The 13,010-nt window shown below is 43.4% G+C and overlaps 1 protein-coding gene across 1 annotated transcript in view; it reads left to right on the top strand.

The window, feature by feature from the left end:
- DEF6 (DEF6 guanine nucleotide exchange factor) overlaps positions 1-13,010 on the top strand; it is a 133,640-nt gene that overhangs the window by 67,467 nt on the left and 53,163 nt on the right. Inside the window, exon 4 of the mRNA XM_083173130.1 lies at positions 1,479-1,697. Coding sequence (XP_083029256.1) covers positions 1,479-1,697 — 219 coding nt within the window. The remainder of the gene's footprint in view (positions 1-1,478; positions 1,698-13,010) is intronic.

Here is a 13,010-nt window from a genome sequence, read left to right as displayed (position 1 = left end):
AGGGACACAGTGCTCTGTTCCTGGACTTTCTTCTCAATGTATGATTACCTTCATCTGTGTTGAACATGTTAATGGATCAGACAGGTGCTGCAACACAGGTGATGGCAATCATACATTACCAGGGAAGTGCAGGAGCAGAGCAATGTGTCCCTCCTGGAGAGGGTCATGTCAGGAGTCATGAAATGAAGAATATTAACTGATAAATTAGTGTTGATATTAACATATTGTAGCCGGTGTTGCGATTACCAGTCAAATTTGATGCGATTAATAGGATCAACTCCTAATGCTTACCTAACAACATGACCCTCTCCAGCAGGGACACATTGCTCTGCTCCAGGACTTTCCTCTTAATGTATGATTACCTTTATCTGTGTTTAACAGGGTAATGGCAATCATATATCATGGAGAGGGTCATGTTGGGAGGTATGCAGTTGTTCATACACACTTGTTAAATCAGTTTAGTTTATCAAATTTTAATGTACAATAATTATCATCTGTCTTCCAGTGTTTGGGAGTAAATGGCTGATTGTTGCATGCTCCCATGCATTACCAGATTTTTGCACTCACCAGACAGATTAGATAAATCTTTAAGGGGAATTCAGGTTGGTTTGCAAAAGAAAACTACTTCTTTAAAGGACAAAATAAATACTGGCTGCTTTATTTTTACACTACAATTTAGATTTCAGTTTGAGCACATCTCACCCAAATGGGACACGTCAGCCCCACCAGCAGTGCACATGGTTTTGTCCATTAAAGGAGTGTGCTTTTGCAAACCAACCTGAATCACTATATCAAGGGCTCTAACAAGGTACAGGTGGGAGACATTCTTCACAGGAAGAGGAGCAGCAGAACACGAGGACATGCACTGAAACTAGAGGGAGGAAGATTCAGGGGAAATTTGAGGAAAAATTACTTCACAGAAAGAGTAGTAGATAAGTGGAATAGCCTCCCATCAGAGGTGGTAGAGGCAGATACAGTAGTACAATTTAAACATGCTTGGGATAGGCATATTGATATCCTTACAAAAAAATAAGGATCAAATATGGTTTGAGGTAACATGTTTAAAAAAGGGGCCGTCAAATTCTATGTTTCAAATTCTAGGTGGGTACCAAGTCAAGTCAATATAGCTTGAAACAACGTTTTGTGCGAATCATGAATCAGGCCTTATTTGTTTGAGCCACTAGGTTATAGTTGTGAAACTTTAGTCAGCATAGAGATGCTGATTTTACATTTAATCAGGATTCATATACTGTTTCATGTTTTAGTCAAAGCCTAAATAAATTTGTTAGCGCATGTAAGGAATGGGGAGTTTAATCCAAGCACACTGTATAACTAGTAACGTGTGGAGAAAATGTAGGAGGCAGGGCAAATTTTTATTTCATCTGAATTAATGTGAGAAATAACTCAAATTGTGTAACTGCATTTTACAGCTATCTTTAATTGACCTTGTAATTAATGGACAGCTACTTTTTTTGCAGGTACAGTACATTCTGCAAAAGTTGCTTACAACAGCCCGATCAGAAGTAGGAGAGATGGAGTTGGGAGATATGATGTCCTCCTTAGCACAGGGAGTGTCTGTATGGCAGTTCCTGGAGCTAGTTGCCTCTCCAAAAATTCTAAGAGGGATTAGCATGGAAACACTTAGCATGGCGATCCAAGATCTGTATGAGGAGATGATTCAGGATGTGCTGAAACAGGTGGGATGCTTAACTATTTATCTGTTCGTTTAAATAGTTTTATATATTTTTTTCTGTAGGATAACATAAAACCTAGGGGGTTATTTAGACCTGAGCACTGTTGTACGTTTTAGCAAGCCAATCAATTATCGAACGCCTGCATCTAGGCTGCAGCGCACATGTGTGTTGCAAAACAGAGACAAAAACTAGCGATTAAAAAAAAAAAAATATTTGCAACTGCACCGCAGTTTGATTGACAGGAAGTTGCCATTTATGGATGTCAGTGTCAGGAAAAACACAGGCATACCTAGTGATTTATGAGGAGGGTGTGTGACGTCACCTCCAGCCCCGATCAGCCTGATTCTGTTGCACAGTTATGGAAAGGTTAGAGTTGCGCACACTTGCACAGACTTGTAAATTTAATTGATGGTGAGTGAGTTGCAAATTAATTTGCTGTCCAGCAATCGATACATAATCTTGCACAGCGCAGGATTACACTCTGTTAATTGATCGCAGGCTGCAAAAAAATTGCACAGCAGCGATCAGGTTACATTAACTAATTGTATGCAATTTTATGACTAGCCTGCAGAAGCTTTTAGAACTTTCTTTACGACCAATATACCTTTTCTATGTGGCGTAATGTTTTTGTGTCATCAGTACATGAAACACAATGACATGGTTTATTCCTCCAGTTGCACAGCTAGACTGAATTCTCATCAACATGGTGTCTCTTCTGATTCAACTGCAGGTTCACTTTTTTTCAAGAGGGGAGTCATATGAAATATAGTTGTGTTGGGTTTATTTTGCATTTGGAAAGGTGACCTAAATGCCCTCTCAGCCTCTTTGTACAGCATACTTCCCATCTGCCTGATTTTCACAGGACAGTTATGTTTTGGGACTTCTTTCTGTCTAAAGCAGTGTTCCAAAAAGGGGCCAGGTAGGAGACCCCCTGTGCATCCCTGCTCAGCAGAGTAGGGGTGAATAGAGTAGGAGTAAATAGATGCTGTGCGCATGCGCACAGTGTCAATTCAAGGAGACAGAGGGACTGGGGGCATGGCCAACAACTCATATGGTGCCCATACACTAAGCCGAGGTATTGCACGCAACCTCGCATGCGATATCTCGACTACAGACTTCCAGGCTTCCTGGTCGGCAGGATAGTGGCCCTTTATATCCGTCCGATATATCGTATGCGGCCCTTTTGCATGCGATCTCAGCCAAGCCTGCCCAGCTTGGAAGCAAATAAACAGATTGCTTCTGCATCCAGTGCGACCACAATGGACCTGCTTTCAATCACATGCAATATGGATGGTTTTAATGCGAACGATCACCACAATCGCATGAAAAGGGCCCAAATTACATGTGAATCGCCCTAGTATATGGGGGGGGGGGGGGCTTAACTGTTTTATTAGGGCTGTGTTGCCCCTGCCATGGCTCTTAAGTAGGGATGTGCACCCAGACATTTTTTGTGTTTTGGAGCTTGATCTCCTCAGTGTTTTGAATTAGGATTGGTTTTGCCAAAACCACTATTGCGGATTTTAGTTTTTTTTTCGAAAAACAGCTAAAATCACAGATTTTGGAGAGTTTTTTGTTCTCACAGTCTTATTGACCTCAATAACATTCAATTCCACTCATTTCTAGTTTATTCTGAACACTTTTTTTTGGGGGGGTGGCAAAAGTTGCACTGAGGTAGCTGGATGAGTAAGCTAAGCAACAGAACTGAATGACACATAGACGTGGCACTGCAGTGGCGGACAGGATAACAGTTTTATAAACTATGCCAAAAAATGTTCCAAAGAGCACATAGGCCCTTATTCTGGTTGACTCGCTGGGGTGCGTATTCGCTCGCCGAGCGTTTCTTAGCTCATTCGCTCAATAAAGGTAAGTCTCAAACCTCGCAGCCCAGCTGCTTCTCGTCCCAGTATTTGCATGGACAATTAACATGCACAACTGATAAACTGCATGCACCTGCATGCAATACGCACCCATGCAGCATACAAGTTTCTCATTAATCAATTAACTAATTACATGGCAGCCACAGGGGAAGCACACTTTTACAGTTTAACCATTTACACTTCTCTGCATTTATATCTTATATATTTTATTGTTTTTACCCACAATTGTACCAGCATTCTTAACTGCTATTATGTGCCATTTCAAAATCTGCAACCTTAACACACAAGTGTGCTTGTCATGTTGGGACAATAGTCCACACAATTACAAAAACAAGTCCACATGTGTCAATTCTCATACTTGCATGCAAACAAAACCATGATGTTCTCATTACATTACACACATCTTTCTTTTCAAGTATTGAAATACCACTGGTGTGTTTGTGAACATGTGACTGCCCATACATTTATTTTCAATTTACATGTTTTTGGGAGTCCAGGATGTTGTAGAATTATGCCACTCACTGTCGCCTGTTCGCTCCCCCGCCCACTGGATGTCAGAGCAAACAGGCTGAGATCCGTGTAGACACATTAGCGTACGTGCATTAGCGCACCACTCCCTTTGTGTTTAGATAGGAACGAACGGATTCGCTGGTCATATGGGTGTGCCTTCGCTCTCCATGCGTGCGGTCCATTCGCTTGGCTACGTGCGAGCGAACTAATCAATTTGAATAAGGGCCAAAATGCAAGACGCAAGCAAGACAGAACTGTCCTTGGGCTCTTCCACCCCCCTTATGTTGCATAAACAGGGCACTTTAATAAACCAATAATTTCCGCAAAAGGGTTTGCCAGAACTGTGGATGTAATGATTGGTTCATTTTTACACCCACAAAAAAAGAGGTGCAAAATGGAATTGTCTTTGGGTCCTCCAACCCACCCTTATGTTGTATAAACAGGACATGCACAGTTTAACAGACTAATCATTTCAGCAACAGGGTCTGCCACAACTGTGGCTGAAATGATTGGTTTGTTTTGGCCCTGACAAAAAGAAGCAATTAATCTCTCCTTGCACCAACTGGCAAGATGTCGTCCTCCTCTTCTGATTTCTCACTGCCCATCAGTGTGTAGGTCCTTCTCTTCGCAGACTATTAATTCATTCCAGCTGGAATCCTCTGTTCTTTGTGGAGGCAATTGCTGGTAAAGGTCTTCCTTGTGGAATTTGAAATTCATTTTGATAAAAATCATCTTTTCCTCCTATGCCAATCGCTGACAAGGTTCCTGACTGTGCTAAAAACTCTTTAGGAGTACACACTTGAGGGTGTAGCCAGTTTGTGTAAGGTCCTCCAAATTTCCTCTTTATCTTGCCAGTATAGATACACACTGACTGACATGCCGACTTGGATGCTGAAAATGCAGAAGGAGATGTAGCCGTGTCATCCGCTTGAGCTGACAATTTTCTCCTCAGCGGGTCTTTGCACTTGTGTCCGCTGGAAAACACAATGTAGGCTTTAAAACTAGGATCAAGTACAGTGGCCAAAATGTTGTGATCTGATTTCCTTGAATCCTGGCAAAGCGAAAGAAGGGATTCAGCCAGAAGCCCAACATACTTAGCAGAATCCTTCCATCCTATCTTCTCCTTAACTTTACTTCACTTTCTCCAGCTGCTTCTGCAAAAGCCTGATAAATGGAATGCATGATGTGAATCAAATGATGTCCAACAGTTTATCCAAGAGGTTCTCAGTGGTGTGCCACTTACTGAAACCGGTGATACACAAAGTAACCTTCCTAGGAATGATTTGTGATTTGAGATGCTGCTGCTGCTGTTGTTGCTGTGGAAGACAAAATATCAACCCAGTGCGGTGTCACAGTGATGTTGTCCTTAGTTTGCCCTGTTCCACTTGTCCACAGGTTAAGTGGACAGTGGGTATACCAGCATTTTTGAGGACACTAAGGACACTTTTCTTAATGTTCTTGTAGAGTATGGGAATTGCTTGCCTAATGCAGTGGAATCTAGATGGGATCTGGTACCCAGGACACAATACGGCCATCAAATTTCTAAATCCCATACATCAAATGTCTATGATTGCTGTCATACTTCATCTTCCTTGCAAAGGACTATTGTATAGTCAGTTGCTTAGTTAAAGTAGTATAAGTGGTCTTCTGACTCTCCTTTTAGGATGACCATCGACTCCCAGCAGCAACAGCAGTAGGCATAGCACTCAAGGATCTTCCGGAGGAGTCCTGGAAAGAAGAGTAGTCAGTCATGCCTAGGACATGGCTTGCAGATGATCCTGATTGAGTCATAAATTGACAATGAGGGAGGTGGTGGTGTGGATTGCAGGTGCTTGGATAGAACAGAAAAAAGGGATTTAGGTGTCATTGGACTGCTTCCACTGTTGGCTAAACTTTCAGAACATGACAATGACTTTTATGATGAATGCACTGTTGACATAAGGGAGGACAGCCCTAGGTGGTTAGCATCCTTAATTAATACGGTTTTACAAAGGCTAAATGTGGCTTGACAATTAATTCCAGACAAGAGTTGGATTTTATGGTCTTTTGCCCAGGCATGACTATGGGCTTTTTCATTACATGGCTAACAACTGCCTCCACTGGTGCCTTATTCAAACACACCACATCACCATCAGAATCCTCATGCTCAACTTTCTCCCCAGCGCCATCTACTCCAATATACTCCTCATCCTGGTGTACTTCTACAATGACATCCTCAAACTCAGTGTCAGCAACTGGACTGGTGGTGCTCCTCCCAGCACTTGCAAATGTTGAAAGGAGCCTCCATTTCCTGTACAGTGTTGAAAAGGTCAGGCCTAGACATTGCAACCGTGGATTCTTCCTGGGGATTTGTTATATCTCTAAATGTACAGTTATTTCCTGTGCTTTAACAAACTTTATTTTTTTTTTATTTTTTTCGAGAGGGATGAGATCTTCCATCTTCATGAGAAACTGAATCACCAGTCATGAACATAGGCCAATGCCTTAGCCTTTCTTTCCCACTTCGCGACATGAATGGCATATTGCCAAATTTAAGTTTCAAAATTTAGGTTTTTGGATTTTACATGCACTTTACAACATTGGGCATTGACCTTAGCAGATGAAGTTGATAGACTTGCATCGTCAATGTCATAACTGGTGGCGGCTGCTTCAGCACTAGTAGTAGGAAGTGGCTTCTGATAAGTGGCCCTATAATATTTACACAGCAAAGAGGGCAGAGGCGTAGGGAGGGTGGAGCCACTGGAGCTCACGCTCCGGGCGGCGATTGGCAGAATGGCGCCGCCGCCCCGCCCCCCCCCCCCTCCGATATCGATCCGTGCACTAGACTAGACATAATAGTACTAACGGGCAGCGTGCGCTGCCGGCTGCCAGTTTGTGTAAGGTCCTCCAAATTTCCTCTTTATCTTGCCAGTATAGATACACACTGACTGACATGCCGACTTGGATGCTGAAAATGCAGAAGGAGATGTAGCCGTGTCATCCGCTTGAGCTGACAATTTTCTCCTCAGCAGGTCTTTGCACTTGTGTCCGCTGGAAAACACAATGTAGGCTTTAAAACTAGGATCAAGTACAGTGGCCAAAATGTTGTGATCTGATTTCCTTGAATCCTGGCAAAGCGAAAGAAGGGATTCAGCCAGAAGCCCAACATACTTAGCAGAATCCTTCCATCCTATCTTCTCCTTAACTTTACTTCACTTTCTCCAGCTGCTTCTGCAAAAGCCTGATAAATGGAATGCATGATGTGAATCAAATGATGTCCAACAGTTTATCCAAGAGGTTCTCAGTGGTGTGCCACTTACTGAAACTGGTGATACACAAAGTAACCTTCCTAGGAATGATTTGCGATTTGAGATGCTGCTGCTGCTGCTGTTGTTGCTGTGGAAGTCAAAATATCAACCTAGTGCGGTGTCACAGTGATGTTGTCCTTAGTTTGCCCTGTTCCACTTGTCCACAGGTTAAGTGGACAGTGGGTACACCAGCATTTTTGAGGACACTAAGGACACTTTTCTTAATGTTCTTGTAGAGTATGGGAATTGCTTGCCTAATGCAGTGGAATCTAGATGGGATCTGGTACCCAGGACACAATACGGCCATCAAATTTCTAAATCCCATACATCAAATGTCTATGATTGCTGTCATACTTCATCTTCCTTGCAAAGGACTATTGTATAGTCAGTTGCTTAGTTAAAGTAGTATAAGTGGTCTTCTGACTCTCCTTTTAGGATGACCATCGACTCCCAGCAGCAACAGCAGTAGGCATAGCACTCAAGGATCTTCCGGAGGAGTCCTGGAAAGAAGAGTAGTCAGTCATGCCTAGGACATGGCTTGCAGATGATCCTGATTGAGTCATAAATTGACAATGAGGGAGGTGGTGGTGTGGATTGCAGGTGCTTGGATAGAACAGAAAAAAGGGATTTAGGTGTCATTGGACTGCTTCCACTGTTGGCTAAACTTTCAGAACATGACAATGACTTTTATGATGAATGCACTGTTGACATAAGGGAGAACAGCCCTAGGTGGTTAGCATCCTTAATTAATACGGTTTTACAAAGGCTAAATGTGGCTTGACAATTAATTCCAGACAAGAGTTGGATTTTATGGTCTTTTGCCCAGGCATGACTATGGGCTTTTTCATTACATGGCTAACAACTGCCTCCACTGGTGCCTTATTCAAACACACCACATCACCATCAGAATCCTCATGCTCAACTTTCTCCCCAGCGCCATCTACTCCAATATACTCCTCATCCTGGTGTACTTCTACAATGACATCCTCAAACTCAGTGTCAGCAACTGGACTGGTGGTGCTCCTCCCAGCACTTGCAAATGTTGGAAGGAGCCTCCATTTCCTGTACAGTGTTGAAAAGGTCAGGCCTAGACATTGCAACCGTGGATTCTTCCTGGGGATTTGTTATATCTCTAAATGTACAGTTATTTCCTGTGCTTTAACAAACTTTATTTTTTTATTTTTTTTTTCGAGAGGGATGAGATCTTCCATCTTCATGAGAAACTGAATCACCAGTCATGAACATAGGCCAATGCCTTAGCCTTTCTTTCCCACTTCGCGACATGAATGGCATATTGCCAAATTTAAGTTTCAAAATTTAGGTTTTTGGATTTTACATGCACTTTACAACATTGGGCATTGGCCTTAGCAGATGAAGTTGATAGACTTGCATCGTCAATGTCATAACTGGTGGCGGCTGCTTCAGCACTAGTAGTAGGAAGTGGCTTCTGATAAGTGGCCCTATAATATTTACACAGCAAAGAGGGCAGAGGCGTAGGGAGGGTGGAGCCACTGGAGCTCACGCTCCGGGCGGCGATTGGCAGAATGGCGCCGCTGCCCCGCCCCCCCCCCCCTCCGATATCGATCCGTGCACTAGACTAGACATAATAGTACTAACGGGCAGCGTGCGCTGCCGGCTGCCCTGCCCGGCGCCTCGGGCCTGCCTCCTGCCCTGCTCACCCGGTCCAAACATCACGGACGGTGAGGCCGGGCGTCTAACTCTCTAAGCTGCTGCTGCTCGTGACGGCTTCCGGGCAGCGCAGCGCAGCAGATTCCGGCAGAACTCCAGGGTCACCTGCCCATGCTACCTTCCTCCCTGGCTACAGCAGCGTCATCAGCCATCCCAAGCGCTGACTGTAGCCTGGAGGTGGAGAAGGTGTTCTGCTGCCGCCCGTGCCGCCCTGGACCTGCTGGATCATTTATCAGGGTCTTATATAGAGCAGCATATTCCGTTACAGTGTCTTATATAGCGCAGCAGATTCCGTTACAGCGTCTTATATAGCGCAGCATATTCCGTTACAGCGTCTTATATAGCGCAGCAGATTCCGTTACAGCGTCTTATATAGCGCAGCAGATTCCGTTACAGTGTCTTATATAGCGCGGCAGATTCCGTTACAGCGTCTTATATAGCGCAGCAGATTCCGTTACAGTGTCATATATTGCGCAGCAGATTCCATTACAGCGTCTTACATAGCGCAGCATATTCCGTTACAGTGGTTTTTTATTTTTTTATTTTCAAATGTAACATGCCAACACATGTTAGCCACGCCCCCAATTCATTACCGGGGGGGGGGGGGGAAGAGCGTACACTGCGCTACAGTATGTTCTAATATACAATTTTAACACTGATTCGGTATAATATAGGCAACTAGGGTGTCACAAATATTGCAATTTAAATAAAAATACATTTAATGACATAATATAAAAAACATTCGAGACAATGACCGATGTGTGTATGGGTGATCTTTGCTAACTTAGTATTCTTTATGCACATGCGGAAGATCTATCTAGATCTTGACTGCATGTGCTAAAGATCTGAGTGGGCGATGGCGATGCACCTGGCAGCTCATCGCCATGTGGTGTGCACACTGGGAAATATGTGCTTACGTACAATCGCCCCATGTGTATGCACCTTTACATACATTAGGAACTATCAATTGTTCCACAGTAGCTGCCCCTTTTTTGGACACTTTGTACAATTAATACTGATATAATGCCATGTGAGGGTAGGCCAGTCTACTATTCAGCTCTACTGGTTTTCCATTATTTATTTTTACATTCTCTCTAGCCCGTAGTGTTATGGGTCATAGGGCCAACATGCACACCATATAAGTGTACCGTATCCCCTCGCATAGGTTACTTCGCTCGCCATGCTTTGGCCTTGGAGCCTCGCTATGCATAGCACACTATTATATTCTCCCTCTATGTCCACTTGGATTGTAAAAAATGAAGAATCACCTGTTTTGAATTTTAAAAACCCATTTAGACAGGTTTTTATGTAGACCTTTCCCATGTCGACATTGCGCGTCAACCTTTCGAACATGTTGACCTTTTTCATGTGTCGACCTATGATCTTTTGACCAATAGTGACTGTCAACCTATTTATTGTCGACCTGCTGACCGCATCCTAGCCCATACTAGGGTCCTTAACTGCTCTGAGGCAAAAGATCTCCTTACTCACTTCAAGGTCAGATATACAGTCAACCTGTACAATATGTTCTACTTCAGCTGGATGTGCATCAACTTTCTTTCAATTGCTGTTCTTATTCTCAGACCATTCTTACAGAAGTGAACACTTCAAATTCAGCAGATACTGCCATTGTCTCAGTAACATTATCAAATATTTATAGGTTATTTACCTCAGTAACCAAAAGGCTTTTCCACAGCTTCGAGGTGTGATTTAAATCATGAATTAAGCTAACACTGACTACAGTGGTTCCACAGTATTTTTATGTTTGAATCTTCTATAACATAATACAGAGATTCCACATGTACCAGCATGTTACCCCAGGAGATTTTAACATGCCACTATGAGATGTTTCCCAAGAGTCAGCAAACTACCAGAATTTAACAGCGCATCTGCTCATTTGCTTATTTACACATAGCGGTTTCTTTGGCTCCTCCTGTCATTCTGCTGTGCAGGCTAATTGAGCAAAGACTGACATTCTGTGATTTACAGAAGCATGATCATATTGCATTGGTTCAGAGGTAAGTTTATTTGGTACTTTTGTATTAGCACGGCGCCTGATTTTACTACGTACGCAAACTTAGTGAAATCATATCGCATGCCGGTATGGTATGGCATGGCATGCAATGCGATTTTGACAATTATAATGGCATTTAATGTACTATAGCATTAAATTACATATAATGTCATTAATTAAGGCCCCCCTCCCCCAGTATCGACGTGATCCCGAAGCGTGGCGAGTGGCAGAGGTACCTGTCCGATCGACCTTTTCATACCCCCACTATCCACGTCGGCGTGGAGTTGATTTTATATGGTGTGGCGAGCGCAGCGAACCACCAAGCCCCACGAGGGGATGTGTATTATGTTACATGTATTACGCGTCCCCTCGTGAGGCTCGCTGCGCTCCCCACGCTTCGGTCTTGGTGGCTCGCTGCGCTCCCCACACTATATAAAATCATTAAATGGCATTATTCTAGGTTCCATCAAAACCGATTTCTTATCGCATCGCATGCCATACAATAATGGCATGCGATGCGATTTTTTATCGCATCCTGTCTTTTTAATGGATTCACTGACACAGAGCAGTGTTAGAGGGCCCTGCTGCAAGCTTACAATCTATAGGGATATAGGAGGGAAACACAAGGACAGGCATCAGTAATAGCATAGCTTGCGGGTCCAGAAGGGAATCTATATAATACATAAGTGCCTCAGAGGGTTATGCTTGTAGAACTTACATATGATAGGCTTGCCTGAAGAGGTGAGTTTTCAGGGAACACTTGAAAGTTTGGAGGCTAGTGGAAAGTCTTACTGTGCGTGGAAGGGCATTCCATAGGATGGGAGCAGCCCGATGAAAGTCCTGTAATAGTGAATGGGAGCTAGTGATCCGTGCAGAAGGGAGACACAGATCTTGTGCAGAGCGGAGTGGTTGAGATGGGAGATATTTTGTGATAAGTAAAGAGATATATGCTGGTGCAGTATGGTTAATAGCTTTATATGCGAGTAGAAATGTTTTATATTGAATACGGTTAGATACAGGCAACCAATGAAGGGACTGGCAGAGCGGATCAGCCGACGATGAGCGTCTTGCAAGAAAGATCAGCCTAGTAGCAGCATTTAAAATGGATTGCAGTGGTGAGAGTCTGTTCTTGGGAAGACCATTAAGGAGACTATTGCAATATGCGGAATATGAGTGCATCGATAAGAGATTTGGTAGTGTCTTGTGTGAGAGAGGGTCGTATTTTGGATATGTTTTTTAGATGCATGTAACATGATTTGGAGACAGATTAAATGTGGGGAAGAAAGGACAGTTCAGAGTCGAGGATGAGCCCTAAGCAACGAGCTTGTGGGGTAGGGTAGATTGTGAAGTTGTCAACAGCGATGGAGATGTCAGGATGGTAACTGTTCTTAGTTGGCGGGAATATAAGTAATTCCGTTTTGGAAATATTGAGTTTGAGTTGGCGAGAAGTCATCCAAGATGAGATGGCAGAGACATTCAGAGACTCTGCCCAAAACCACTGGTGACAACTCTGGGGTTGATAGATTTCAGTATCATCCGCATATAAGTGATACTGAAATCCAAAAGAGCTGATTAGTTTGCCAAGAGAGGAAGTATAGATTGAAAAAAGCAGAGGACCTAATACTGAGCCTTGCGGAACTCTGACTGACAGAGGTAGTGAAGAGGAAGTAGAGTCAGAGAAGCGAACACTGAAAGAGCGTTCAGATAGGTAAGATGTGAACCAGTAAAGGGTTGTACCATTGAGACCTAGGGAGTGTAGTGTTAAGAGAAGAGTGTGATCCACAGTGTCAAACGCAGCAGAAAGATCTAGAAGAATAAGTAGTGAGTAATGGCCTTTAGACTTAGCAGTTACCAGATCAACTTTAGTCAATGCTGTCTCAGTGGAGTGTTGAGAGCGAAAGCTTGACTGAAGCGGGTCTAATAGGGTGTGAGAGTTAAG

This window comes from Crinia signifera, chromosome 2, assembly GCF_055691185.1.
Source record: "Crinia signifera chromosome 2, ASM5569118v1, whole genome shotgun sequence".
NCBI lineage: Eukaryota > Metazoa > Chordata > Amphibia > Anura > Myobatrachidae > Crinia > Crinia signifera.
This window is presented reverse-complemented; position numbering and strand designations above follow the sequence as displayed.